Source organism: Pseudopipra pipra, chromosome 30 (assembly GCF_036250125.1).
Source record: "Pseudopipra pipra isolate bDixPip1 chromosome 30, bDixPip1.hap1, whole genome shotgun sequence".
In the NCBI taxonomy this organism is placed as follows: domain Eukaryota; kingdom Metazoa; phylum Chordata; class Aves; order Passeriformes; family Pipridae; genus Pseudopipra; species Pseudopipra pipra.
This window is the reverse complement of record NC_087578.1, coordinates 725504-750126: the sequence shown is the minus strand read 5'-3', so window position 1 is coordinate 750126 and position 24623 is coordinate 725504. Positions and strand designations below refer to the sequence as shown.

Below are 24623 nucleotides of genomic sequence, written 5' to 3'. Positions count from 1 at the left end.
CTCTGTTGTATCCCCGCATTCGGCCGCCAGGGGGCGCTATCTCCACGAAGCGATGCGTTGGCCCCGCCCCCTCTCGGGGGGGTAGCCGTGACCAGCTGCGCATGCGCGAGGCGGGGTTTAAATGGGGCTGGAAACCGGGGAGGCGTGGTCACGCATGCGCGGGAGAGGCATCGCCGCGTGCGCGGTGCCGGGGGCGGGATGGGGCGGGGTCTGTTTGTTGAGGGGGCGTGTCCGGGGGCGGGGTCATGCGCGGTCTCTTACGCGCCGTCCGGCTCATGGCGGGGACCGGGGTCGGGACCGGGGGCTCCGGAGGCTCCTCCATGGCCGGGATCGGGACCGGGGGCTCCGTCGCCACCGCGGCCGGGCAGAAGCGGCCGCGGCCCGAGCCCGCCCCGCTCATCGGCACCCACGACGGCACCTTCCACTGCGACGAGGCGCTCGCGTGTTTCCTGCTGCGGCTCCTGCCCCGCTACCGGGTACGGTCCCGGGCTCCGTGCAACGGCACCGGCACCGTGCGCTGCCGGGGCCCGGCTCCCTCCTCGGGGCTCCCCTGTGACCTCGCTCGGGGCTCCCAGTCCCACCTGCGGCCACCGTCGGGTCTCCCGGACCCGCGTGGGGGTCCTTGGGACCCACCCAGTGGCTGCTCGGGGTCCCGCCTGGGGGTCACCCTGAAGCCCCTCCTCGGGGTCCCTTGTCACCTGGGGCTCACCCTGAAGCTCTCAGCCTCTCCTCGGCGTCCCCGGTCCCCGGGGGCAGCTCTCGGGGGTCTCCGGTGCTCCGGGGGACCCTCATGCTCCGCGTGCCCCCCGGCAGGACGCGGAGGTGGTGCGGACGCGGGACCCCCAGCGCCTGGCCCAGTGTGACGTGGTGGTGGACGTGGGGGGCGAGTACGACCCCGAGCGGCACCGCTACGACCACCACCAGAGGTGAGACCCACCCCGGGCCCGCCCGCTCGCACAGCGGCGTCCCCGGGGGTCCCTGGGGCTGACCCTGGTGCCCTGCAGGTCCTTCACAGAGTCCATGAGGAGCCTCCGGCCCGACAAGCCCTGGAGCACGAAGCTGAGCAGCGCCGGGCTGGTCTATTGTCACTTCGGCTCCCAGATCCTGGCGGCGCTCCTGGGGCAGCCGGAGGACGGGCCCGTGGTCACGGCGCTCTACGATAAGGTACGGGGGGCTCTGACCCCGCCAGTGCCACAGCTCTGCCCAGGGCTGCTCCTTTTGGGGAAGGGGAGGGTGTCACCTCACACGAGATTCCAGGAAAGAGACGACCGGTTTGTGGCAGCTACTGGTGGGTGGTTGGGCCGTGCTGTGCCCCCCCAGTGCTGCCCCCATTGTCCCCCTCTTGCCTTCCCCCCATTTTCCTCCTGCTGTCCCCTCACTGTTCCTTCCTTTGCTGTCCCCTTCTTTCTCCTGTGTCCCCTCACAGTCCCGTTGTCCCCTCACTGTCTCCTCCTGTCCCTACACTGTTCCTCTGCTGTCTCCATTGTCCCCTCACTGTCCCCCCCGTCCCCCCCCAGCTCTACGAGAACTTTGTGGAGGAGATCGATGCCATCGACAACGGGATCGCGCAGGCGGAGGGGGAGCCCCGCTACGCCCTCACCACCACCCTGAGCGCCCGCGTGGGGCACCTGAACCCCCGCTGGAACGACCCCGACCAGGACACCGAGGTGGGCACGGGCACCGCGGCCCCTCGGGGACATCCAGCTTGGGGACACCCAGAGTGGAGACACCTGGGATGGGGACACCCGGCTTGGGGACCCCCCTGACCCCCCACTGTGCCCCCAGGCGGGGTTCAGGCGGGCGATGGAGCTGGTGGGGAGTGAGTTCCTGGACCGGCTCGACTTCTACCACCGGGCCTGGCTGCCGGCACGGGCGCTGGTGGAAGAGGCCGTTCGGCGCCGCTTCGAGGTACCACCCACTGGTCTGGGGGGGTCTGAAAGTGGGGGGGCAGCTCTGGGGTGTGGGGAGGCCAAATGACCTCAGTATGAACCTCCCTGCATGGCCCTGCAGCCCCCACTGTGCCCCACACAGGGCTCTGTACCCCCAAACAGGGCTCTGCACCCCCACTCTGCCCACCCTTCTCCCCACCCCATCCACACCCCCCTACATGTGTGGAGGTCTCTGAGCCCCAGGGGGTGAAGCTGAGCCCCGGGGCCATTTGGGGGCTCTGGGGACGGTCCCCCAGAGTGCCCGTGGTGTCCCCCCTCCCAGGTGGACTCAAGTGGGCAGGTGCTGGAGCTGCCCCAGGGCGGCTGCCCCTGGAAGGAGCACCTTTTCCAGCTGGAGAAGGAGCTGGCCCTGCCCAGGCCACTCCAGCTCGTGCTGTTCCCGGACCGGGGTGGGCAGTGGCGGGTTCAGAGCGTCCCCACGGGACCCCACACCTTCCAGAGCCGGTGAGACCCCTCCCCTCACACTGTGCACCCCCACTCTGCCCCCCTGCACACCCCCCCACAGCTCTGCACCCCCATTCTGCCCCCTTGCACCCCTACTCTGCCCCCTGTACCCTCATTCTGTCCCCCTGTACCCTCACTGCCCCTCTCTGTACCTCCACTCTGCCCCTCTGTATCCCCCCCACGGCTCTTCACCCCCATTCTGCCCCTCTCTGTACCCCCACTCTGCCCCCTGTACTCCCATTCCACCCCCCCTGCACCCCCCCCCTCTGTCCCCTGTGCCCCCCCAGTTTGTCACCCGCTGTCCCCCGTGTCCCCCCCAGGCTGCCCCTGCCCGAGGCGTGGCGGGGGCTGCGGGACGAGGCCCTGTCCCAGCTCTGCGGGGTCCCCGGCTGCGTCTTCGTCCACGCCAGCGGCTTCATCGGCGGCAACCGGAGCCGGGAGGGGGCCCTGGAGATGGCACGGCGGGCACTGCGGCACGGGGGGGGCACGCAGAGCGGGTGAGCCCCCCCTCCCATCGCCGGCACCCCAAAAGGGACCCCCCAGCCCAGCGCGGGGGGTTCCAGGGACAGCTGGGACTGTTCCTGTAATGGGATCACAGCTAGATGCTCCGAGGGACCTGCTGGGGGGGGGGCAGCCCCCCCGGGGTGGCAGAGTGCCCACCACCCCTGGCACTGGAGGGGCACCAGCCCAGTCAGAGACTTGCTGGCTCTGTTTCTCTGGAGTTTGCTCCCGTTCCTGTATAACCCCCACCCCGTTCCGAGGGGTTTCCAGCACCAGTAAAGACCAGTGTGTGCCCAGTGGATGCACTATTGGGGGTCCCAAGGGGGTGGGCAGGGCTGGGGGTTGCTGTGAGGTGGGTACAGCCACGGGAGCCAGTGCCTCCCCTCGCCCTCTCCGCCCCGATCTTGCATATCAGCAGCGCGGGGGGGGGCACAGAGCCCCCCCTCCCGTGCCACCCGTCCTCCCGTGCCACCCGTCCTCCTTCCCGGGGCAATGCAGGCAGCCTGGCTGCTCCTGCTGGCGCTGGGGCTCCCCGGCCACTGCCGGTGCCCAGGGGGGGCCCCCCGGGCGCTGCCCCCCCACAACGAGACGCTGGGCGGGGCCGGGGGGGCGCGGGCCCCCGACGCGGTGGTGCTGGTGGCCGTGGGGGGGTGGCTGGGGGCCCTCCTGCTCTACGTGGGCCGGTTCGTGCGGAGGAGCCGGGCGGAGACGCGGCTGCACCTGGAATACCTGCGGGCACTGCCCCTGGAATACCTGCAGGCACTGCCCCTGGAATACCTGCGGGCACTGCCCCGGGAGGAGGAGGAGGAGGAGGAGCCGCTCAGCACCTTCCTGGGAGGCAGCACCGGGAGCAAACCGGGCAGTGCCGAGGGGTGAAGCCCCCCCGGTGCCACCCCAGCACCAGCGGTGGGTTCATCCCCCAGTTTTTCCCCCTGGATACTCCTTGTGCCTGTGCAGCCCCACGGAGGGGCTGGGTGCAAGGGGGGTGGGGGGGCTCCCTGTCCCACCTCGGGATTTGAGGAGCATTTTGGGGGTCCTGGGGGGGGGTGTTTGGGTTGTGGGGGTGAGCAGGGATCCTGCACTCTCCCCATTATCCCTGTTATTGCAGTGTAATCCCAGGGATTAACCATATGTAATCCCGGGATTTATCCACGCTGCTTCCCCCCCCATTAATCCCTTCTCTGGGCAGGGGGGGTTCCATCTGCTCCCCCCCCCCCCCTTTGGTGCTGGTGGGGGGGCTCACGTGGGCTGGCACGAGCACCCCGGGGCCCCTCCAGCCCTGCTCACAACCCCACTGGGCTCAAGTTTGGGGTTTTATGGACCCACAAGGGTTTCAGTTCACTTTGGAGGGCTGTGCCCACCCACAAGGCAAGGCCTGGGGGGCTGTGTGTGCAGCGAAGGACCCTGAGCCCCCCCTGCCCTCACCTTTCCCCCAAATGCAGCTCTTTAACCCCAAAGCAGCAGCCCTGGCCCTGTGGGCTCACCCCAACGGGCTTCAGCATGGGGAAGTTCTGCAAGTTGACCCTGAGCTCTCTCTGACCCCAAAAAGCAGCTCTGGAGCACCCTCAGACCCACGGAACTTCCAGAACTCACCCCATGGAAAACTCCCAGCCCCCTCAGGGTGAGGAAAGAAGAGGAGAGGGAGGAAAGATCGGCCTTTATTCGATGCAGACTCTGGGAGACCCCCTGTGCCCCCCCAGGGGTTGAAGGCAGCCGAGGGTCCCGGGAGGAAGATGAGGCTGCCCAGGGAGGGAGAGGAGCCACCAAGGCCCTGGGCTGTGGTCACAGCTCCGAGAAGAGGGGCTGCTCCCTCACACTGGCCACGACGGGGACGGGGCTGCGCCGGGGGCTGGCCAGGGGCACGTGGGCACTGACGAAGAAGAAGGGGATGTGGCTGATCTTCCCCGAGGACCAGCACTGGAAGGGAAGAGGACACAGAAGAGAATGAGGGTCCAAGATCCCAGACACCTTCCCTCCACCCCGTGTCAGACCACCCAGCACCAAGGGAGGATTGACTCACCACGGTCAGGAGGGCTCCTCGTGGGAAGCAGGGGTGGAAGGCGATGATCTGGGGCAGGGCACCGCGCTCGCCCCGCACGAACCCGCTGGGGGGGGCAGGAGGAGCCACGGTTATGGCACAGCCACAGAAACACCACACTGCCACGGCCAAGTGGAGACACCCAAGACCTGATTGGATGCACTGGCCAAGGGGCTCGAGGTGGATAATGGCCAACACGGCCAAAACACGACGGGATTCGGAGGTAAAACGGTGCCAGGCCCTGAACCAGCACGGGATGGGGTCTCCCCACGGTGAGGAGGGGCTGCTCTTCCCCACCACACCCCCCAGGGGGGGTTAAAAGTACTCAATGAACCCAAAACCTGCTGCAAGGAACCCACCCAGTGCCCACAACCACTCACCAGGGCAGGAGCTCGAAGACGGGGCTGTTGCGGGTGCGGAACACGGCGATGGCCGTCTGGCTGCCCGGAGAGTCGGGGTGTCCTGCAGGAGGGAGAGGGGCAGGGAGGCTTTCCTTGCTCCAGGGACACGTGGATGGGCCCCTCGGTGCCCCTTTTTCTTGCTGGCAGTGGGATCTTCAGGCGGGACTCACCTCTGATGATCACTGCGAGTCTCTCTCCAGTGGGGTCCCACACCATGGAATGCACCTCTCCTCCAATCCTGGAACCGGCAGGGAAGCCCCCAGGGTTGGGGGGCACAGACCCCCTCAGCCCCCTGGGTGTTCCCAGCACTGGGGGGCTGCTGCCCACCTCTGCCCCCCCAGGTGCCACATCAGACCCACCTCTCGTCCCCGTAGAGCGTCTCGAAGGTGGTCTCGGACAGGTCTGCCACGATCGAGGCTGTTTTGGAGCCCCCCACCTGCCCCTGCATCTCCCCTGAAGAGAACACTCCATAAATCCCACTGAATTGCCCAGATCTCCCATAATTTATCCATTTCTCAGAGCAACGTGCTGGTATCCCCTGTCTGGGATGGAGGACAGGGGACAGCAACCCCCAGGACTGGCCCCTCTGCTGACAAACCCCTGAGCTGGCCCTAGACGCCCCCCCTGCAAAAACCCTTTGTGTCCACACGACTGAGAGGCAACATGAGGGGGGATAAACCCAACCCCAGGGATTCCGTGCTCTGGGAGACCCCCAAGACACCCCCCTGCATGTCCCAGGTCCCTCAGCCAGAAGTGAGGGATCACCTGGGCCCCAGCCCAGCCCTTGGGAAGCCCCAGCTCGGGCAGACTCACCCCGGTACTCGGAGAAGGACAAGGAGTAGATGACGGACTCCCCCAGCACCGTGAAGAGCAGTCGGCTGCCGTCCGGGCTCCAGCACCCCGTCTGTGGCACAGGAAGGGTTTGCAGGGAGACTCCAGTGGGTCCAGGGACAGCTCAGGCCTTTGTGGATGGCCCCTCCCCTGGCCAGGGATCTTTTGGAGCCAGCTGGGAATGGGGGATTTTTGGTAAAACCCACCCAACGTGTCCCTGAGGCCCCTGGAGGTGATGTCTGCACCTCAAATCCTGGGGTCAGTTTGGGGCTACGAGACAGACACTGAGGGGCTGGGGTGTGTCCAGAGGTGGGAATGGAGCTGGGGAAGGGGCTGGAGAACTTGTGAGGAGCAGCTGGGGGGGCTCAGCCTGGAGAAAAGGGGGCTCAGGAAGGACCTTCACAACTCTGGGGAGCCAGGGAGGGGTCAGGATCTGCTCCCAGGGAACAAGGGATGGGACAAGAGGAAACAGCCTCAAGATGCACCAGGGGAGGTTCAGGTTGGATACTGGGAAAATTTCCAGGGCTGTCCAGCCCTGGCACAGCTGCCCAGGGCAGGGTGGGAGTCCCCAGTCCTGGAGGGATTTAAAAGCCCTGTGGATGTGGCACTTGGGGACGTGAGACTTGACAGTCTCAGAGGGCTTTCCCAGCCTAAATGATTCCTTGCCTGAGGAATCCATCCTACCTGGCAGCGTCCTCTGATAGTGGGCCACCGCTCACACGTCCACATCTGAGCCTCCCACACCCTGCAGGGGACAGAACAGGGTGAATTCCTGAGATCTGCCCCAATCCTGCTGCTCCAGGAGCCCACAGGGTCAGACCCAGCCACCCACCCCCGTGCCCCTCTGCCCCCCCAGCAGGAGTGGGAGCAGTGAGGACACTCAGGATCCAGATCTGCTCAGTTTTGGGGCAGAAAGGAGGGCGAGGGCTGCGAGGGGAGCGGGGCAGGCGGGGCACTCACCGGAACACGGCCGAGGGGGTGGCTGCCAGCACCTTGCTGCCATCGGGTGACCAGGCCAAGTAAGTGACACCACCACCCCCAAACCACTGCAGCTGGACACAGTTCTCAGTGGACACGTCCCACACCTGGAGGAGGGGACAAGGAAGGCAAGCAGTGACACCAGAACGCCGACTGAGTGTTGAGGGGGTGTGTTTGGATTAGGGGACACAGAGCGATGCTTTCAGGTCCAGTTCAAATTCAGAGCTGCCTCACCCACCCTCTGTGGGAACAGCACCTGTGCCCAGCCCAGCTGTCCCTGGGTGACCCTCTGGGGTGCCCGTGGACCCCACATCCCCCCGGGGAGGCACAGCCAGCTCAGGGCTCCTCACCAGCATGGCCGTGTCGACCGGTGACGCCGAGAGCAGCCGCTCCCCGCTGGGTGCCCAGGCCAGGCTGGTGACAGGGCTGTGCCCTGGGTAGGACAGAACCTGGGCACAGCCTGATGACGGTCTGGAACAGAGAGAGAAACCCCAGGAAGGGTTGGGACAGGCTGGCAGGACAGGCACCTGCCTGGCTTTATCCCAAAGCCAACCCCAAAGGGGGTCCCGATGGCAGGGCGGGGGGTGTGCGGGGGTTGTCACCTGGTGGAGAGGGAGGTGGGATCCAGGTGCCACACCAGGACACAGCTCTGGCAGGCCACGGCCAGGATGGAGGCACAGAGGGGCTTCCAGGCCATGGAGGCCACGTTCCTCTGCAGGCGATGCTTCAGCGAGGGGACGGTGGCACTGCCGGGGAGGGGACACATGTGACAAGGGCAAAACGTGGGACCAAGAGCGTGTGGGCCATGCCCAGTGTCCTCTGCCAGCTCTGAGCCCAGTGCAGGGGGAAAGCAGAGTGGGAAGGGGGGGTGTGCCCTGCTGTGCCCTGCTTCCCAGGCTGGGGGGAGGGTGTGGGGGGACAGGAATTCCCAGCCAGGTGACACCAGAGTGAGCCAGAGCACACCTGGTGCAATTGGCCTGAGCTGCCCCCAGCCCAGCCCTGGGGCAGGAGAGGGCCCGGGCTGGCCAGAAATCCCAGCTGGGAGAGAGGGCTGAAGCAGGGCAGCGCGGAGGGGGCCGCAGGACCAGCCGGCACAGTCTTCTCCTGAGGAGGGATTGGCATTCCCTGGGGGAGCAGGGAGACCTGGGGGAGAGAGGAGACTCAACGACGCTCCAAACACTGCTCTGCCTGTGCCCCCTTGGGCTGTGGGACCCCCCCTTGGGCTGTGGGACGCCCAGGATGCCCCCAGAGCTACGGAGCAGGGAGGGAAAGGAAAGCCAAGGCTTCGGTCAGGATCGTGCTCCAGGAAGAGCGATGGGAAAGGAGCAGGGGGGGCTGAACGTGAGCCCACGTGGGCAGGAAGGCCAAGGGCACTGTGGCTTGTGGCAGCCACAGTGTGGCAGCAGGGCCAGGGCACCCCGAATCCTGGGAGGCAGCGGCAGCTCCAGCCCCACCTGTTGGAGTTGTAGACCCGGATGGAATCGTCCAGAAGTGCCACAGCAAACTTGTTGGTGTGGGGGTGCCAGGCAAAGGCCCGCACGGGGCATCCGGCCCTGGAGGCAGGGACAGGGCAGGGTGAGGCTCCAAGCAGAGGTGCTGGCACCACCCAGCACCCCCCAGGCTGGCAAAGGCCCTTCCCAGAGCACCCGATGAAATAAAACTCCCTTTTCGCTGCTGGATGGGGCTGTTTTCTTGGGAAATTCCCCCATTCCTGGAAATTATTCCCAGGGCTCTGCCGAGGGGCTGGTTCCCACAGTCTGGGGTGGGAACTGGGAGGAATTTTGCAGTCTCTGATGTCGTGTAACCCTGATTTCAGCACATCAGAGGCTTTGCCTCTCTCTGACCATCGGACACAAAGCAAGGCAGCCAGAGCCAGCAGGGAAATACTTGCCCTTAATGTGCCCACCCAAACAGGGCCCTCCTGTCCTTGTACCCCCACCCCTCTCCCAGCTCTGGGGGTGTCACAGACCCCAGAGATGGTGCTTTTGGGACACACAGGACTCACCAGTCCACGGCCTGGGAGAAGGCTGCAATCATGTCCTCACTGGTCAGCTGCAGGGGAGAGCAGAACACTGAGCTGGCAGCGAGGACCCCCAGTGCCCATCCCCTCTTTCCTCTTCCCCTACCCGGATTTTGGCCCCTCTTGGAGCACTTTGGGCCCTGGCAAGGCGTTAGGGCAGCATTCCCCTCTCTTTGGTGGGGGAAGGAGCAGCGTTTGGAGCTGGGCATTGCCGGGAGGAGCGTTTTGGTGGGTTTTCAGCAGGGAAGGGACCACCCACCACCCCAACCAGCCTCCCCCAGCCCCAGGGATCAGGCCTGGAAGGACTCACGGAGAGGTGTGGGAACAGGGATCCGTGGAGCGAGGAGAGCCAGCGGCACACGGCCAGCATGTGGCTCGAGCCCGTCCTCAGCCATCGCAGCCCTGGGGGGGCAAAGCACCCTCAGCTGCGCCCACCCGCACCACGGGGGGCAGGGGTGGGGGCAGCACAATGGGAACAGAGAGATCTCAGACCCAGAGATCCCAGGAAATCTCCAGGAGCAGCCACAACTCACCCTCCTCCTCGGCGCTGGCCACCTCCCGGAGCACCCCGCAGAGCCCCGCGTCGCGCCTGCGGCCACAGCGGGGTCAGAGCCCCTTCAGCACCCCCTGCCCGCTTCCGGGGGGCAGACCTGGCACTTTGGGGGGCACTTTTGTGGGAGGGGGACACTCACCAGGCGCTGAGGCAGCGCTTCCACGGGGACTCGCGGTGGTGGATGAAGGGCGGGCGGGCGCTGGGCTCCTGCCGCCCGTGAGCCTTGAGGGGCTCCTTGGGCAGGCTGAGCACGGGCAGGTCGGGCACCTGTGGGCCCCCACAGCACCCCTGAGCACACAGCACCCCTGAGACCACCCCTGAGACCACCAGGGACATCCAGGGGGTGCCATAGGAGGGCAAGGAGACCCCCCCAGCACAAGGGGCCAGAACTCCAGCCACAGCTGAGTGGGATAAATGTGTCACCCCCCAGAGGCTGGAGGGGGGCTGGCATAATTCTAGGAGGCAGGGGAACCCAGCCGGCCCTGGGGGTCTCACCTGGCTCTGGGGAGGAGGAGGGGGCACTCTGGGGGTCTCACCTGGCTCTGGGGAGGAGGAGGGGGCACTCTGGGGGTCCCACCTGGCTCTGGGGAGGAGGAGGGGTCACTCTGGGGGTCTCACCTGGCTCTGGAAGGACAGCGGGAGCTGCTCGCTGAGGCGGCCGCAGATCAGGTCGTTGTTGAGCTCGTACAGGGTGACATCCCCGGGGGGGGGCGGCGGCGGGAACAGCCCCAGGGTGCACATGGTAGGTCTGGGAGGTGGTGGGGGGGAACAGAGGAGGGGGGGTGAGAGCTGCAGCCCGCAGAACGCACCGGCTCCAACCCCGCAGCCCCTCAGCCACCCACCCACCCACCCACCCACAGGCAGGGCGCTCCCCGCTCACAGCCCCCGGTGCCCCCCGTGTCCCCCCACACCTTTTACCCCCTCACAGCCCCCGATGCTCCCCGTGCTCCCCCTCACCTTTTCTCCCTCACAACCCCCCCAGCGCCCCTAAGGCTCCCTCACCGCCCCCGGCCCCGCCATGTTTGTTCCCCCTCACCCTTTTCCCGTTCCCAGTTCCCGCCCTCGGGGCCGAGGGTGTGGGGGGGGGGCATTAAAGGGGCAGCGGCCCTGGGATGGAAAAGCGCAAAAGCGGCACGCAGCGGGTGGGCGCCCCCATCCCCGATTTACCTCCGCGTTGGCCGCGAGATTCATAGTATCCCCTGCAGAGACACCCTCGCCGCCCAGCTCCGGTGAATTAGGGGCTCTTCGGCTGTAGCGGGGGCTGATATAATGGGGGGTCACCTTTACAGTCGTTGCCCCTTTAAGGAAGGCGGAGCCCCTTCCCCTGGCGGGGCGGGGCAGCGGCGCGTGCGGCCCGAGGGTCACGTGGTGCCGGAGCGGGGCTTGGGGGGGGCACCGGGAGCAGGACCGAGACCCCCGGGACATCCCCGGGACATCCCCGGGGCACTCCCGGGGCACCCCCGGCTCCTGCACACCCTCCCGTGGGGTCCTGGGGCATCCCTGGCTCCTGCATCCCCCCTCGTCGAGTACCGGGGCAGCCCCGGCTCTTGCACCACCCCCGGGTCCTGCTGCCCCCCTGTGGGGTCCCGGGGCATCCCCGGGTCCTGCAGCATCCTCCCCCCCGGGGCATCCCCAGATCCTGCACTCGCGGGGTCTCATATCCTCCATCCGCGCAGGACCCTCGGGTACCCCTCCGGCTCCTGCAGCCCCATGTCCTTCGGGGGTCTCCTTGTCCTACACCCCCCACCACGGGACCCCCGCCCACCTCCGCGTCTTACGGGGGTCTTCGTGTCCTGCACCCCTGAGTACCCCCCGTGTCCTGCACGCCCGGGCGCTCCCGGCTCCTGCAACCCCCACCCCGGCACCCTCGAGCCCTACACCCTCCTCGGGGTCCCCGCGTCCCGCACCCCCCTTCGGGGGTCTTCGTGTCCTGCAACCCCTCCCCGGCGTCCCGTGGGTGTCCATGTCCCCACTCATCCCACCCACCTCTTATGGGTGCCTATGTCCCCCCTCCTCCCACGGCTCCCGTGGGTGCCGAGCCCCCCGTGCCCCCCCCTTGGCTCCCTCCCAGCCCCTCTCCCGGGGGCTCCCGCTTTTATTCTGTTTATCTCCGTGTTTTCCTTAGCGGCCGCAAGAGTTATTTTAATTTTCTCAGGATATTAAATAAAGGCACGGGGTTGGTTTGGGGGGGGGCTGCGGCGGGGGGCCCCACATTCCTCACCCGTTACGGAGCGAGCGGGGTTCGATAGGAGACGACGATTTGGATGGCGCCGACATCAGAGCCACCGCAGGGGCTGGCGTGGCCCCGCGGCGTCCCTCGGACCCCCCCAAATCGACCCTGATGGGGCAGCGAGACAGGAAAAAAGCTGGTGGTGCCGCCGGAGTGTGTGGGGGGGTCCCCGGTGGGGTTTGGGGGGGCGGGGGTCGTTGGATGGAGTTGGGCTCTGTGGTTTGGGAGGCTCCGGGCGGTCGAGCCCTCGGTGGCCGCCGGGCCGGGGTTTGGCTTGGGGAGGTGGCTGGTTGCCCTCGTTGGCACTGGCCCACCCACGGCGAGAGGCAGCGCGGGGGGGGGGGGGGTTCTTTTGGGTGGGGAGAACCCCGAAAAGAGCAAGCCTGTGTCGCTGGGGGGGGGGCTGATTTGGGGGGCTATAAGGAGGGCTGGCCCCCTCCACCCCTGGGAGCCCCCCTGGGCACAGCTCTGTGTGGTGGCTCTGGGCTCTGGTCACCCCGCTGAGGCTGCCGTGCCTCAGTTTCCCCGCCCTGCGTGGAGGGACAGCGTGTCCCCCCTTTCCCTGGGGACACCTGGGGCCTGGCCAGCTCTGCCGAGCCATGGCCACCGTGACTCACCCGTGGCTGGCACACGTGGCCGTGGCCCAGCCACGCTGGCACAGGGACCTGCTGCCATCCCTGTCCCCGTGTCCCCCCCCCCCGAGGGCACTGGGTGCCAGTGGCTTCCCCCACACACACTTTGTGCTGGCACAGGAGCCCATTTCCACCTCCTTTTGCCTTTTTCCGTGGCTTTTGGGGATTTTTTTTTTTTTAGGAAAAGCCCCAAACCAGGGCTGGGCACATCAAAGGGCTGGCGGGAGCCCAGGGCACGGGGAGGGGGAGGGGAGTGGGGTCCCCGCCAGCCCACAGAGCCCAAAATTGGGGTGTCTTTGTTAGCACGTGGCCCTGCCACGTGCCCCAGCACTGCCACGTGGCTCCTGTGGCCACGGGGAAACTGAGGCACGAGGCTGAGCCAGGCAGGGGCCGTGTGCACACACGTGTTCCTGTGTACACACGTGTCGGGGCACACGCGTGTGCAGGGTCAGGCTGGTGGGTGGAGAAGCCCCGATGGGTCCCCAAAAGCAGCTTGAGGATGTCCCTGTGAATGGGGGCAGACTGGGGGACACGGGGGAAGACTGGGGGACAGGGGGCCAGGGGCTATTGGATCCTGGGGACACACGGCCATGAGGACAGGGGGACATGGGGCTGTGGGGACACGGGAGAGATGGACACGGGACCACAAGACATGGGGGCATGGGACTGGGGTCCTGGGGACAGGGGACACTGGGGTCCTGGAATGGGAAGAGGGACATGGGACCATGGGGACCCAAGGTCCTGAAGCCACAGGGACACAAGGACAGGGGACCACAGGGTGACAGGGACAGACCAGCTGGTCCCCAACCCCACTCCTGTCACCCCCAGAGGGGAGGACATGGTGACCCCGAGCAGGGCCATGTCCCCCCCGTGCCTCAGTTTCCCTGTGAGCCCCACAGAGGAGGAGTGTGGGAGGAAGCTGAGCCCATCCCTGTGACGAAGCCACCCGGCCTCAGCCCCGCAGCCGCAGGAGAAGGGGGGGGCCCGGCTCCACTCTCAATCCCTTTATTGCTGTTTTTTTTGGGGGGCAGGCAGCTAAAAAAGAGGGGGGGGGCACGTTACATTAGCACCGACGAACCGGGTGTGCTAACGAGGCTGGGGGAGGGGGCAAACCCTGTCCCTGAGTGCGGGGGCACGAGGCGGCCGGTGGGGCTTTGGGGGGGCGAGAAGGTTTTGGGGGGGGGGGAGAGGAAGAGAAAGAAGGGAGGGGTCTCACCTTGACACCCCCCCCAGTGAGCCCCAGAGCGCTCGGAGAGCCCCCCCATAATTTAAGACATAAATTACAATGGCTAACGAGGAGCTGGGGAGGAATTGGGGAGGGGGGGGAGGAGAGGGAGATTTGGGGAGAAGTGGGGGTGGGGGCAGCACCCCATAATAAATATCCCCAGCGGCGCGGAGGAGGATGAGGATGGAGGATGAAAGGCTCAAATCTCCAACAAACTCCCGGCCTCGGGACTCCCGGCGTCTTTGCCGGGAGAGGCGGGCGGCTGGCGGGGGGACGCGGCGGGCGGGGGCTGCTCGGCGCCGGGGGGCGGCTTGGGGGGGCCGGGGTCCGCGTGGGTCTTCTGGTGCTTGCTGAGGTGGTCGCTGCGGGTGAAGCGTTTGCTGCAGAGCAGGCAGGTGAACTTCTTCTCGCGCGTGTGGGTCCGGACGTGCCGCTCCAGCTCGTCGGAGCGGGTGAAGCGCTTCCCGCAGAAGAGCCAATTGCAGACGAAGGGCCTCTCGCCCGTGTGCCAGCGCAGGTGAGCCTTCAGGTGCGAGGCTTTCCCGTACACCTTCCCGCAGCCCGGGATGTGGCAGCTGTGCACCGGCTTCCTGCGGGCCCCCCCGGGCCCCCCCAGCCGCTCCAGCTCCTGGCAGTTGGGACAATCGCACGCCGGGCGACCCCCTAAGGAGCCGCCGCGGGGACCCTTCGGGGCCTCGCCCGGGTTGGGTTTGGGGGCGGGGGGCGCGGCGGGGGGGTTGGTGTAAGGCGGGGGGTTCAGAGCCCCGAAGTCGGAGCCGTAGGTGGGCAGTGGGGGGCTGAGGGTGGGCTGGCCCTGCAGCGAGCCCTGCAGCCCCTCGGCGCCCGCGGGCCCCCCCAGCCAGCCCCCGTTGGGGTGCACGTCCCACCAGGAAGGGGCCGCTGGCCCCGAGCCCCCCGGCAGCCCCCCGCCGATGCCGCCCTTGTACCAGGAGCCGTAGGGATGCGGCATCTCCAGCGAGGGGTAGACCCCCGGCAGGCAGTCGCCAGGGGGGTGTCCCTTGGCTGTCACCACCACCGGGGCTCCCAGCACCTCCTGGGTGCCGGAGGGGGCCGGGAAGGGGTGGCCGAAGGGGCCGTAGTCGGGGCCGTAGGGGCCGGGGGAGGCCTGGGGGCTGGCGGAGGGCGAGAGCAGCCCCGGGGCGCTGGGGAAGGCGGCGGCGTAGGAGTCACCCATGGGGGCGGCGCTGGGAGCACCCCGAGGTGTCGGGGGGCGGCGGTGGGAGCACCCCGAGGTGTGCGGGGAGGTGATGTCAGCGGGGGCTCACGGCCATGGTGCTCAGCAGCCTGTGGGAGAGGAGGAGGGGGTGTTAAGGGTGCTGAGGGGCACCGTGTTCCACGGGGTCACCGGTCCCGGGGGGCACCCGGTGTGCCGGGGCACTCGGTGCAAGGGGACGCCCAGCACTGGGGGCACCAGTACTGGGGCAGGGGGGCACCCAGCAGCGCCCACCCCCCAGCTGCCCCCAGCCCCTCGTGCCACCCCCCACCCCCGATGCTCCCCCTCCTCTTTGCCTCAGTTTCCCCCCGCAGAGCTGAGACCACCCCGTGTCCCCCCAGCCCAGCCCAGCGTCACCCTCCCAGGGGCTTCTCCAGGGGCTGATAGAGGGGTTGTGCTGGTGGCTGCCCCCCACCCCCAATCTCGGCTCCTTCTGCCTTTATGGCCTTTTAATCGAATTACTCTGCGGCCTCCCCCCTCCCCAGGCGACTTCCTCTGCTTTTATACCCGTCATGGCTTTCAGCTGCGCGGGCTGAGCCCCCTCACCCCCATCACCCCAAGGTCTCCCTTTACTTTAATTTCTTTTTCTTTTTTAAAAAATTTATCCCTTCACCCACTTTGTGGCTTTTTCAGCTTTTTTTGTTTGATTTTTTTTTTTTTTTTAGGGTGTCCCCCCACGCCCCCCCTTCCTTTTACCGTGGGTTTTGCGCCTATTTTTACGCCGGCCCCGGGCCGCGGCCGCAAGCGCGCTCCCGGTTTTCCAAGGATAACAAGGGCCAGGCCTGTGCCCCGGGAACGCTGCCCTGCCGCGAGAGCCGAGGTAATTAAAACCAGGGCGAGCGGCAAACGGAGGCGCACGCTTAAAATAGTGTCAAACTCCCATAAATCAGCTCCGCTTGCGCCGGGAAATTAGGAGCAGGGAAGGAGCCCCGGGAGCTGCGGGCTGAGAACGGCACAAACTCGCTGCAGGAGTGGCTGCTGCACGCGGTGACAGCTTGGTGGCTCCTGCTGTGTCAGGGACCTTGAGCCCTCCTGTGTCCCCTCCTGGGAGGGAGGGGTTCAGCCCCTGCTCTGGGGGTCCCCAGTCCTAAATTCCCAATCCCTTGTCCTGATCCCCAATGTCCAGTTCTCAGTACTCAGTCCCAGTTCCCCAATCCCTTGTCCCTGATCTCCAGGGTCCAGTTCTCGGTCCCCAATTCCAGTTCCCCAATCCCTGTCTCCTCATCCCCAGTCCCTGGTCCCCCAAGTCCCCAGTTTCTTGTCCCCAAACCCCAGCCCTTGTTCCCAGTCCCATGTCCCCAAACCCCAGCCCTTGTCCCCTGTCCCACGTCCCCAAACCCCAGCCCTGGTCCCCTACATCCAGGGACACCCCTAATCCTGGACCTCCTGCTCCGGGTGGACCTGTCCCCAGTGAGGGGGCAGTTTGGGGTGAAGGTGGCACTCAGCACCATCCCCCTGTCCCTGTCCCCTCCCCGGGGTCAGCAGGGTGCAGACCCTGCTGGGGCAGGGGACACATGTGTCCTCTGGCACAGGGACTGTGGGGGGATGCTCAGGCCCCACACAGGTCCCAGTCTTTAGGGGGTCCTGTACCCCGAAGGTCTCTCCCATCCTGGAGAAGGGATGGGTCCCATAACACAGGGTCCCTGGCTCTGGGGGGGGGCGGTCCTTGTCCCCGGCGGGGGATCCCCCATCCCAAAGGGTCCCTGTCCCTGGGGGAAGATCCTCCATCCCAAAGGGTCCCTGTCCCTGGGGGGGGATCCCCCATCCCGAAGGGTCCCTGTCCCTGGAGAGATCCTCCATCCCAAAGGGTCCCGGTCCCAGGGGAGGGTGGTCCCCCATCCCAAAGGGTCCCGGTCCCAGGGGAGGGTGGTCCCCCATCCCAAAGGGTCCCGGTCCCAGGGGAGGGTGGTCCCCCATCCCAAAGGGTCCCTGTCCCTGGGGGAAGATCCCCCATCCCAAAGGGTCCCTGTCCCCAGAGGGGGATCCCCCATCCCAAAGGGTCCCGGTCCTGGGAGAGGGTGGTCCCCCATCCCAAAGGGTCCCGGGGGAGGGTGGTCCCCCATCCCAAAGGGTCCCGGTCCTCGGGGAGTGAGGTCCCCCATCCCAAAGGGTCCTGGTCCCGGGGGAGGGTGGTCCCCCATCCCAAAGGGTCCCGGGGGAGGGTGGTCCCCCATCCCAAAGGGTCCCGGTCCCTGGACTCCTTACCGCGCTCCCGGGTCCGTGGTCCAGGGATGCCGGGGGTGGGTCCCGCCGGCGGGGATGCCGGTGCCGGTGTCCCGCGGTGCCGGTGTCCCGGGATGCCGGGGCTCGGTGCGGAGGGAGGGAGGGAGCACCGCGGCCGCCGCCCGCCCCGCTGTGCCGCTGCGGCGGGGCTGGGCCGGGCCGGGACCGGGGCCGGGAGCGGGAGCCCGGCCCCGAACCGCCCCCCGTCGGGGGGGGTCGAGGGCGGGGGGGCCGGGGGAAGGGGGAAGGGGAAGAGGAAAAGGGAAAGGAAAAGGGGAAGGAAAAGAAGAGAAAGGGAAAAAGAAGGGAAGGAGTCTGAGCAAAAGGAACAAGGAGTTGAAAGAGGGGATGAAATTAGGGAGGGGAAAAAAAGAGAGAAAGAAAAGAGAAGAGGAAGAAAGGGAAAGGAAAAAAAGGAAAGATGGAAAGGAAATGAAAAGGGAAAGGTCAAGGAGAAGGAAAAGAAAAATATATAAGGAAATGGAAAAAAAAACGAAAGAAGGAGGCAAAGAAAAAGTTGTGGAGAGAGGAAGATGAGGAGGCTGAAAGAAAGAGGGGGGGCTGTGGGGAAGAGGGAAGGAGAAGAGTGGGGAGGGGGAAGGAAAGGAAAGGAGGGAAAAGAAAAGGGGAAGAGAAAGGAATTAAGGAGAGAAGAGGAAATAGGGAGGAAAAGGGGGAGGGAAAGAAGAGGGGGGAGAAGGATAGACAGCAGGAAAAGGAGAAGGAAGGGGATGGGAATGGGAAAAGTGCTGGAAAGGAGGGAAGGAGAAAAGCAGAAGAAGGAATAGATGAATGGGAAGGGGAAAGAGCAGAAAGGGACAAAGGGAGAAGGGAGAGCTGAGGCACCCCTGGGCTCTTACCCCAAAAGGTGCCAGTAGGATGGCGCAGGGATGGGGATGAGGGTCTGGGATGGGGATGGGGACAGGGATGGATGGGATAGGAATGGAACAGGGAGAGGAACCGAGCAGGGATGGAGACGGGACCAAGCATGAACTTGGAGATCCCAGGGATGGGAGCAGAGATGGAAATAGAACTGGACCCAGGATGGGAATGGGTGGACCAGGGATAAGGATGGGATAGGGATGGACCAGGGATGGGGAGAGGAGGGGGCCAGGAATGGGGATGAGAGGGGCCTAGGTTGGAACTGGAGATACCAGGAATGGGGCCAGGAGTCAGCGATGGGCTGAGGATGGAGCAGGGATGGGGCTGGGGGGACCAGGGATGGGGGGCAGAGAGTGGCAACACAGCTGTGGGGACGGAGATGGGGACAAGGACAGGGGACATGTGCCAGGAGCAGGACTGGAGACAGGGCCATGACTGGCCCTGGACATGGGGCTGGGGACCCCCTCGTGCCTCAGTTTCCCCTCCATTTAGGGATTGTTCCAACCACTCTTTTTCCACCCCACTTTCCGTTTTCCCCCCTTTTTCTTTTTTTTTTTTCCACTCCCCTTTTCCTTCCCATTTCTTTCCCCTTTTTCTGCTCGATTTCCCTCTTTCCCTGTTTTCCCCCCGCCGTGGCCGGTCGGGAGCCAGCGGGGCCCTTTCCCAGCCCTGACTCAGGGCTTTCCGCTCCGGAGCCGCCGCCGGCGCCGCGGCCGCCGCCGAAGGCCACAACCACCGGCCCCCCCCTCGGCCCCCCCCTCTCTGGGGCTTCCACTGCCCACAAACTGGGAGCAAACTGGGACGGCCGCTCCATCCCTCCTCTTCCTCAGCCAGCAGCGGGGGCGGGGGACACACACACACACCCCACGGGGTTTTTTGGGGGGCACACCATACTTTTTTTTTCTTTGGGGGGGGTGACTCCCACCAGCGCGGACCGCGAGGCTTCGGTTCACCAAAGAGGGGGGGTCGGGAGCTGCCCCAACGCCTGGTGCCCAGATGGGGGGTGTAAATTGGGGTGGGGGCCTCCCCAAGGCTTGGGGGTGGTGGGGACCCCTCTGTGTCCCCCGGGACCCTTCAAAGCCGGGCGGCCGCGCGGGGGGGGCGGCGGCGGGGGCTGATTACAGGGCGGCGCCGGGCTCGGCCGCCCACGGCCCCGCGGCCGCGCCGGGCCCCCGCAATTACCCGGTATTTATACCCCGGCCGGACGCCGGGTCCTCGCGGGGGCGGGGGACACGAAGCGGGGGGGGGGCTCCTTCCCCCGGGGGGGCTCCTTCCCCCGGGGGGGCTCGGCTTCGCTCCGTCCGCTGACCCCCGACAGCCCCACGACCCCTCCTCCATCTGCCTGTCCTCCCTTTCATCCCTCCTTCTCTCCTTTCTCCATCCCTCCATCCCTTCTTCCCATCTCTCCTTCCCTCCTTTTGACTGATTTACCCCCATTTTTCACTCTGGCTCAGAGTCCGACGTGAGTCCCCCCACCATGACACGAGTTTGGGGGGTCTCAGCAGGACGGAGGTTGCAGAGCTGGACTCGTCCCCATCCCCATCCTGGTCCCCAGGGCCAGGGGACACCCCCACCTAGTGCAGGGGTCGCGGCAGCCCCCCCTTACCCCTCCCGTGGTGACAACGGGGGCTGGGCCGGGGGCACTGCAGCCCCTCAGGAGGGAGCAGAACCAGCCCCGAATCACTGCCGTGTGTGCACGGGGGGCACTGGAGGCACTGGGAGCACTGGGAGTGGGGAGCACTGGGAATGGGCACTGTGGGCCCTGAGAGTGGGCACTGGGAATACTGGGAGCGGGCACTGGAGGCACTGGCAATGGGCACTGAGGGCACCGGGACTGGGTCCAGGCAGGCACTGGGAATGCAGCACTGGGGGCACTGGGAATGCGGTTCCCCACCCGCACAGCACAGTGTCCTCCTGCCCTGCTGTCCCCAAGCCCCCCCATTCTGCCCCCAGCCCCCCGCCCCAGCTGCCAACTGGGACCACCGGGGGGGGTGACCCCCGCGGCCCCCCCCGTCCCCCCTCACTCCCGGCGGAGGCCCCCGTGTTCCCCCGTCCCTGTGTGTCCCCCCCCCCCGCCCTCTCCGGCCCCCGGATGTTTCCCTTGCGGTCGGAGGCCCCAAAATAGCGCAGCCCCCGCGCTGGGTGCGCCGGCCACCAGCGCCCACGGGCCCCGCGGGCCGGGGGGGCCTGGGGGGAGGCTCCGAGGGCTCGGAGCGGGGCTGAGCCCCCCCCCCCAACGCTACCGGGGGGGGACCCAAGTGTTCGGGACCCCCCTGGGATCCCATTGATTCCCCACCCCCCCGGTTTCAGCCTCCCCACAGTGGGGGATGGAGGGTCCGGGGGGACTTGTTGGGTGTGGGGGCACAGGAGGATAGGGAGGACATGGGGGGGGCATGAGGACACAGGGGACATGGGGGGACACGTGGGGATGAGTTTGGTTGCAGAGGAGATCGGGGGACCCCATGGGACCGCGGGGGAGCCAGGGGGGACCCGTGGGATCATAAGGCACCCATGGGGACATGGGAGAGTTTGGGGGGACATGAGGGGACACAGGGGGACCCACAGGCACCAGGAGCACTTGGAGGGGACACGGGGATGTGGGAGGACCTGTGGGGACAGAGAGGGACCAAAATAGACAAGGGAGAGCCCGGGGTGGGGTGGGGGGTCCCCACACACGGGGAAGCCGGGGCGGGGCGGGGGGGCCCGGGGCTGAGCTGTGCCCACGCCCGCGGTGTTTCCTCCCACCCTCTAATTATCCCGGGAATTATCCCTGGAAATAACTGCGGGGGCCACGGGGGGACAGGGTGGGGGGTGGAACACGGGCACGACCCGGGGTGTGGGGGGGGGCCAAGGACGGACCCCCGGGATGGACAGACAGACCCTGGGATGGCCGGGGGGACATCGGGGAGACAAAATGGACCCTGGGGGGAGGGGGGACAGGGGTGGACCCCGAGGGGGGGGACAGGGGTGCACCCGGGGAGAGTGGTGGACCCCAGCACCACGGGGACCCCAAGTCCGCCCCCCGTCCGTCTGTCCCCCATCTGCGGTGTCCCCCCCGGGCCGGGTGTCCCCCCTGCCATGTGGCTCCCATTGCTCTGCGGTGCAGAAGCCACATCAAAGCGGTGGCAGTGGCGGCTGCGGGGGCGACACTGGGGGCCTGACCCCCCTCCAGCTGCCAAAGGACCCCCCCAGGTTGCCAAAAGGATCCTCCCCCAAGCTGCCACGGTGCCCTGTGTCCCCCCCCTAAGATGCCAAGGACCCTCCTATGGCAATCTGGGGTACCTCCCATGTCCTCCCAATCCCTGTGCCCCCCCATCAATCTCCCAGGGAGCACCCCCAGGATGTCCTGTGACCCCCCAAGCTTTCAGGGACTCCCCCCAGCCCTGAGACACCCCCCTATGATGTACTAGGACAACCCCCCCCAAGCTGTCAGTGATCGCCCCCCCGGCCCTGAGCCCCCCCCAGCTGCCCTGGGTGCCCCCCAAGCTGCCCTAGACCGTGTTGCCTCGGGGCCCCCTCGGCCCCCCCAGGCCCTGTGACCCCCCCCGCCCGTCCCTGTCCCCGGGCCGGGCCGCGCTGGCTCGCGCCGCGCTGCATTTCTGCGGTTCCCAACCCAAAATTGCTGGGAGTCGCCCGGCGTCGCCCTGATTCCTCCGCGGCCGCGACCTGCGGGGGGGCCCGGGGGGGGCTCGGGGGGACGCTCGGGGAGAGGGGGACCCAGTGCAGGGGGAGGGTGGGCACCCCAGGCTGTTCCCGCTGCCCCCCTCGACTGGCCCCAGTGCTCCCGTTCCCCCCAGACTGGTCCCAGTGCCCCCTTTCCCCACCCCACTGCTCCCGTTCCCCCCAGATTGGTCCCAGTGCCCCCTTTCCCCATCCCAGTGCCCTCGATCCCCCCAGACTGGTCCCACTGCCCCCTTTCCCCATCCCAGTGCCCTCTTTCCCCTCCCAGTTTGCCCCATACTGGTCCAAGCCCCTGTTCAGGGCCATGTCCTGCACTGGCACGGCCAGTGTGAGATGGGCACAGGGATGGGGACAGGGACAGGGTTGGGGACAGGGCAGGGAAGGGTTGGGAACCCTGTTGGGGAAGGACAGGGCTGGGGACAACCCTGGGGACAGAGCAGGACCCTGGTTTGGAGACCCCACTGGGGATAGGACAGGGCTGGGGACCGGACAGGACAGGGTTGGGGACAGGGCAAGACCCTGTGGGTGACACTGTGGGGGACAGGGTAGGGTTGGGGACAAGGTTGGGGACAATGCAGGACACTTGGTGACTAGATAGGGTTGGGGATGCTGTTCGGGGACAGGACAGGACACTATTGGGGACACTGTTGGTGGCAGGACAAGGCTGGGGACACTGCTGGGGACAGGACAGGGTTAGTGCCATGTTGGTGCCACCCCTGTCAGTGCCACTGTTGGGGACAGGACACCGCTGGTGACAGGAGAGGGTGGGGGACACTGCCACTCCACATCAACAGGACCCTGTTGATGACACGACAAGGTGGGGGACAGGGTCGGCGTCACTGTAGGGGACAGGACAGGGTTGGTGACAGGACACCGTTTGTGTCCCTGTCACTGTCAGTGTCGCTGTCGTTGCCCCTGTCACCGTCCCTGTCGGTGTCGCTGTCCCTGTCGCGACACGGCTCCTTTGGCGCCCCCGCCAGGCGACAGGACAGACCCGCGCCCGGGGCGGCACCGACGGGCTGCGACCACCAGGGGGGGTGTGGGGGGGCACTGGGGTTACTGGGGACACTGGGGAGGGGTCCCATGGCCGGGGGGGGGTTAATTGGGAGGGTTCAGACGGGAGGGTAATGGGGGGTTAATTTGAGGGGTTAACTGGGGGGTCCCGATGGGGGGTAACAGAGTTTGGGGGTCCTAATGGTGGGAGTTACCAGAGAGGAGTCAGTGGGATGAGGATCCTACTGGGAGTAAAGGGGTGCTGGAGGCGAGGGGGGCTAAAAGAGGGGGGTCTTTGAGGGGGGGTCCTGCGGTGACTCTCTCTCGGGAGACAGAGCGGGCAGGGGGCTGTGAGCCCACCCCGGGCAGGTCTGGGGGACAGGACGGGGACAGGACTGGGACAGGACAGGCAACAGGACTGGGATAGGGGATAGGACCTGGGGACACAACAGGGACAGGACAGGGACAGTTTGGGGACAGGACGTGGGATCAGGACAGGGACAGAACCAGGGGACAGGACAGGAAGAGGGAACAGGACCTGGGGACAGGACAGGGACAGTTTGGGGACAGGACGTGGGATCAGGACAGGGACAGGGGACAGGGGAAGGACAGGGAACAGGAGCTGGGGACATGACAGGGACAGGATCTGGGATCGGGACAGGTGACAGGGCAGGGACAGGTTGTCCCCACGCCCCTCGCTCTGCAGAGGGAGTTTATTTCCCCTGGTCGGGGGGGGGAGGACCGAGACCTCGAATTGAACCAGCCCCACCGGGCCGAAGCCGCGGGGCCTTCCCGAGGCCGAAAATTGGGCCAAAAGCACCAGGAAATGGGCAAATCACAAAGGGGGAGGGGGAGAGGGGGCGGTACCTCCCGCCTCGTTCGCCACCAAACCCCTCGATTTTCGGCAAAAATGGAGGATTTTTTCTGTAAACATCCCAACCCCCGTCCCCAGGGCAGGGGCGGCCTGGGCTGGGCGCTGTCAGGACAGGGATGGACGATGTCACGACAGGGCGCCGGGGGTGCAGCAGGACCGCGTCGCAGCGCCACGGCGGCTGTCGCGACAGGGCCGAGGTGGCTCGTGGTGGGGAAAGCGGACGGGGAGGGCGGCGCAGAGCCGCGCACGGCCCGCGGTACTGAGGGAAGTCCAGAGCAGTCCCGGGCCTGTCTAGGGGTGCCCGGGGAGTCCCGGCCCGCTCTGGGGGTCCCGGGCGGCTCTGGGGGTGCCCGGCCCTGCCCAGGCTCAACATGGCGGCTCCCCCTCCCTCGGCGGCGCCGTCACCCCCAAGGCCGCGCGGCCCCGCCTCCCCGCGGCGCCCATTGGCCAGTTTGAGACCGAGCGGCGCTCGGATTGGCGCGGCGCCCACGGCTTGCGAGTCGCCATTGGTCCACACGCCCGTCACTCCGGGAGCACCGCCCCCACCGCGGCGCGGCCGGTTGGCGCCGGTTACCCGCCGGTCCCGCCCCCCCGCGCCCTATTGGCCGGCGCGCACGCCCGTCACCGCCGCCGCGGCCGCTCCCGTACGGGGTCTCCCCGCGAGCCCGCGCGGGCGCCCATTGGCCGGCACCGCCCTCCCCCCGCCCCCCATTGGCCACCGCCCGCCGCGCTCCCCCTCCCCCCTCCCCACAGGGGGCGGGGCCGCCGTGGGGGCGGAGCCCTCCCCGCCCCTCCCCCGCGCGCGCCAGGGCCGCCCTCGCCCGCCATTGGCCGCGCCGCCCGTCGCTCTCGCCGCGCGCGGCGCCCATTGGCTGCGGGGGCGGGCGGGGGGCGGGGCGCGGGGCCGCGGCTGCCGCGCGCGGCCCCTCCCTCG

The 24623-nt window shown here is 67.1% G+C and overlaps 3 protein-coding genes across 7 annotated transcripts; 1 reads left to right on the top strand and 2 right to left on the bottom strand.

Moving 5' to 3' along the window:
* Nucleotides 1-220: 220 nt before the first annotated feature.
* Nucleotides 221-3190, top strand: MYG1 (MYG1 exonuclease). Its single transcript, XM_064638900.1, has 7 exons — nt 221-476; nt 814-926; nt 1005-1164; nt 1518-1667; nt 1786-1908; nt 2212-2393; nt 2714-3190. Exons 1-7 carry the CDS (start codon nt 246-248, stop codon nt 2892-2894), a joined length of 1140 nt encoding a protein of 379 aa, XP_064494970.1. The 5' UTR covers nt 221-245; the 3' UTR covers nt 2895-3190.
* A 1344-nt stretch (nt 3191-4534) lies between these two features.
* Nucleotides 4535-10983, bottom strand: AAAS (aladin WD repeat nucleoporin). Of its 4 annotated transcripts, XM_064638895.1 has the most exons (18): nt 10673-10753; nt 10334-10463; nt 9855-9982; nt 9696-9751; nt 9473-9564; nt 9148-9194; nt 8597-8695; nt 8106-8285; nt 7745-7888; nt 7493-7613; nt 7125-7249; nt 6849-6909; nt 6147-6237; nt 5693-5786; nt 5504-5571; nt 5313-5394; nt 4915-4999; nt 4535-4811 (listed from the first exon to the last, which is right to left on the bottom strand). In XM_064638895.1, the coding sequence occupies exons 2-18, from the start codon at nt 10454-10456 to the stop codon at nt 4677-4679; spliced, it is 1731 nt and encodes a 576-aa protein (XP_064494965.1). In that variant the 5' UTR covers nt 10457-10463; nt 10673-10753; the 3' UTR covers nt 4535-4676. The 4 variants fall into 4 exon arrangements, with proteins under 4 accessions (XP_064494965.1, XP_064494963.1, XP_064494964.1 ...); XM_064638893.1 differs by lacking the exons at nt 8106-8285; nt 10673-10753 and adding an exon at nt 10883-10983; XM_064638894.1 differs by lacking the exon at nt 8106-8285 and having other exon boundaries at nt 10752-10783.
* Nucleotides 10984-13566: 2583 nt separating this feature from the next.
* SP7 (Sp7 transcription factor) lies at nt 13567-20037 on the bottom strand. 2 transcript variants are annotated; one of them, XM_064638830.1, is made up of 2 exons: nt 17242-20037; nt 13567-15107 (listed from the first exon to the last, which is right to left on the bottom strand). In XM_064638830.1, the coding sequence occupies exon 2, from the start codon at nt 14995-14997 to the stop codon at nt 14002-14004; it is 996 nt and encodes a 331-aa protein (XP_064494900.1). In that variant the 5' UTR covers nt 14998-15107; nt 17242-20037; the 3' UTR covers nt 13567-14001. The 2 variants fall into 2 exon arrangements, with proteins under 2 accessions (XP_064494900.1, XP_064494899.1); XM_064638829.1 differs by lacking the exon at nt 17242-20037 and adding an exon at nt 15733-16073.
* Between the last annotated feature and the right edge of the window lie 4586 nt (nt 20038-24623).

Coding starts and splice junctions, on each gene's coding strand:
- MYG1 (XM_064638900.1), top strand. CDS start 246: ATGCGCGGTCTCTTACGCGCCGTCCGGCTCATGGCGGGGACCGGGGTC. Junction 1,165..1,517: donor TCACGGCGCTCTACGATAAG/GTACGGGGGGCT, acceptor GTCCCCCCCCAG/CTCTACGAGAACTTTGTGGA. Junction 2,394..2,713: donor CCCCACACCTTCCAGAGCCG/GTGAGACCCCTC, acceptor TGTCCCCCCCAG/GCTGCCCCTGCCCGAGGCGT.
- AAAS (XM_064638895.1), bottom strand. CDS start 10,456: ATGTGCACCCTGGGGCTGTTCCCGCCGCCGCCCCCCCCCGGGGATGTC. Junction 7,889..8,105: donor GCTCAGGCCAATTGCACCAG/GTGTGCTCTGGC, acceptor CCTCCCCGGCAG/TGCCACCGTCCCCTCGCTGA. Junction 7,614..7,744: donor CCCACCTCCCTCTCCACCAG/GTGACAACCCCC, acceptor TCTCTGTTCCAG/ACCGTCATCAGGCTGTGCCC.
- SP7 (XM_064638830.1), bottom strand. CDS start 14,997: ATGGGTGACTCCTACGCCGCCGCCTTCCCCAGCGCCCCGGGGCTGCTC.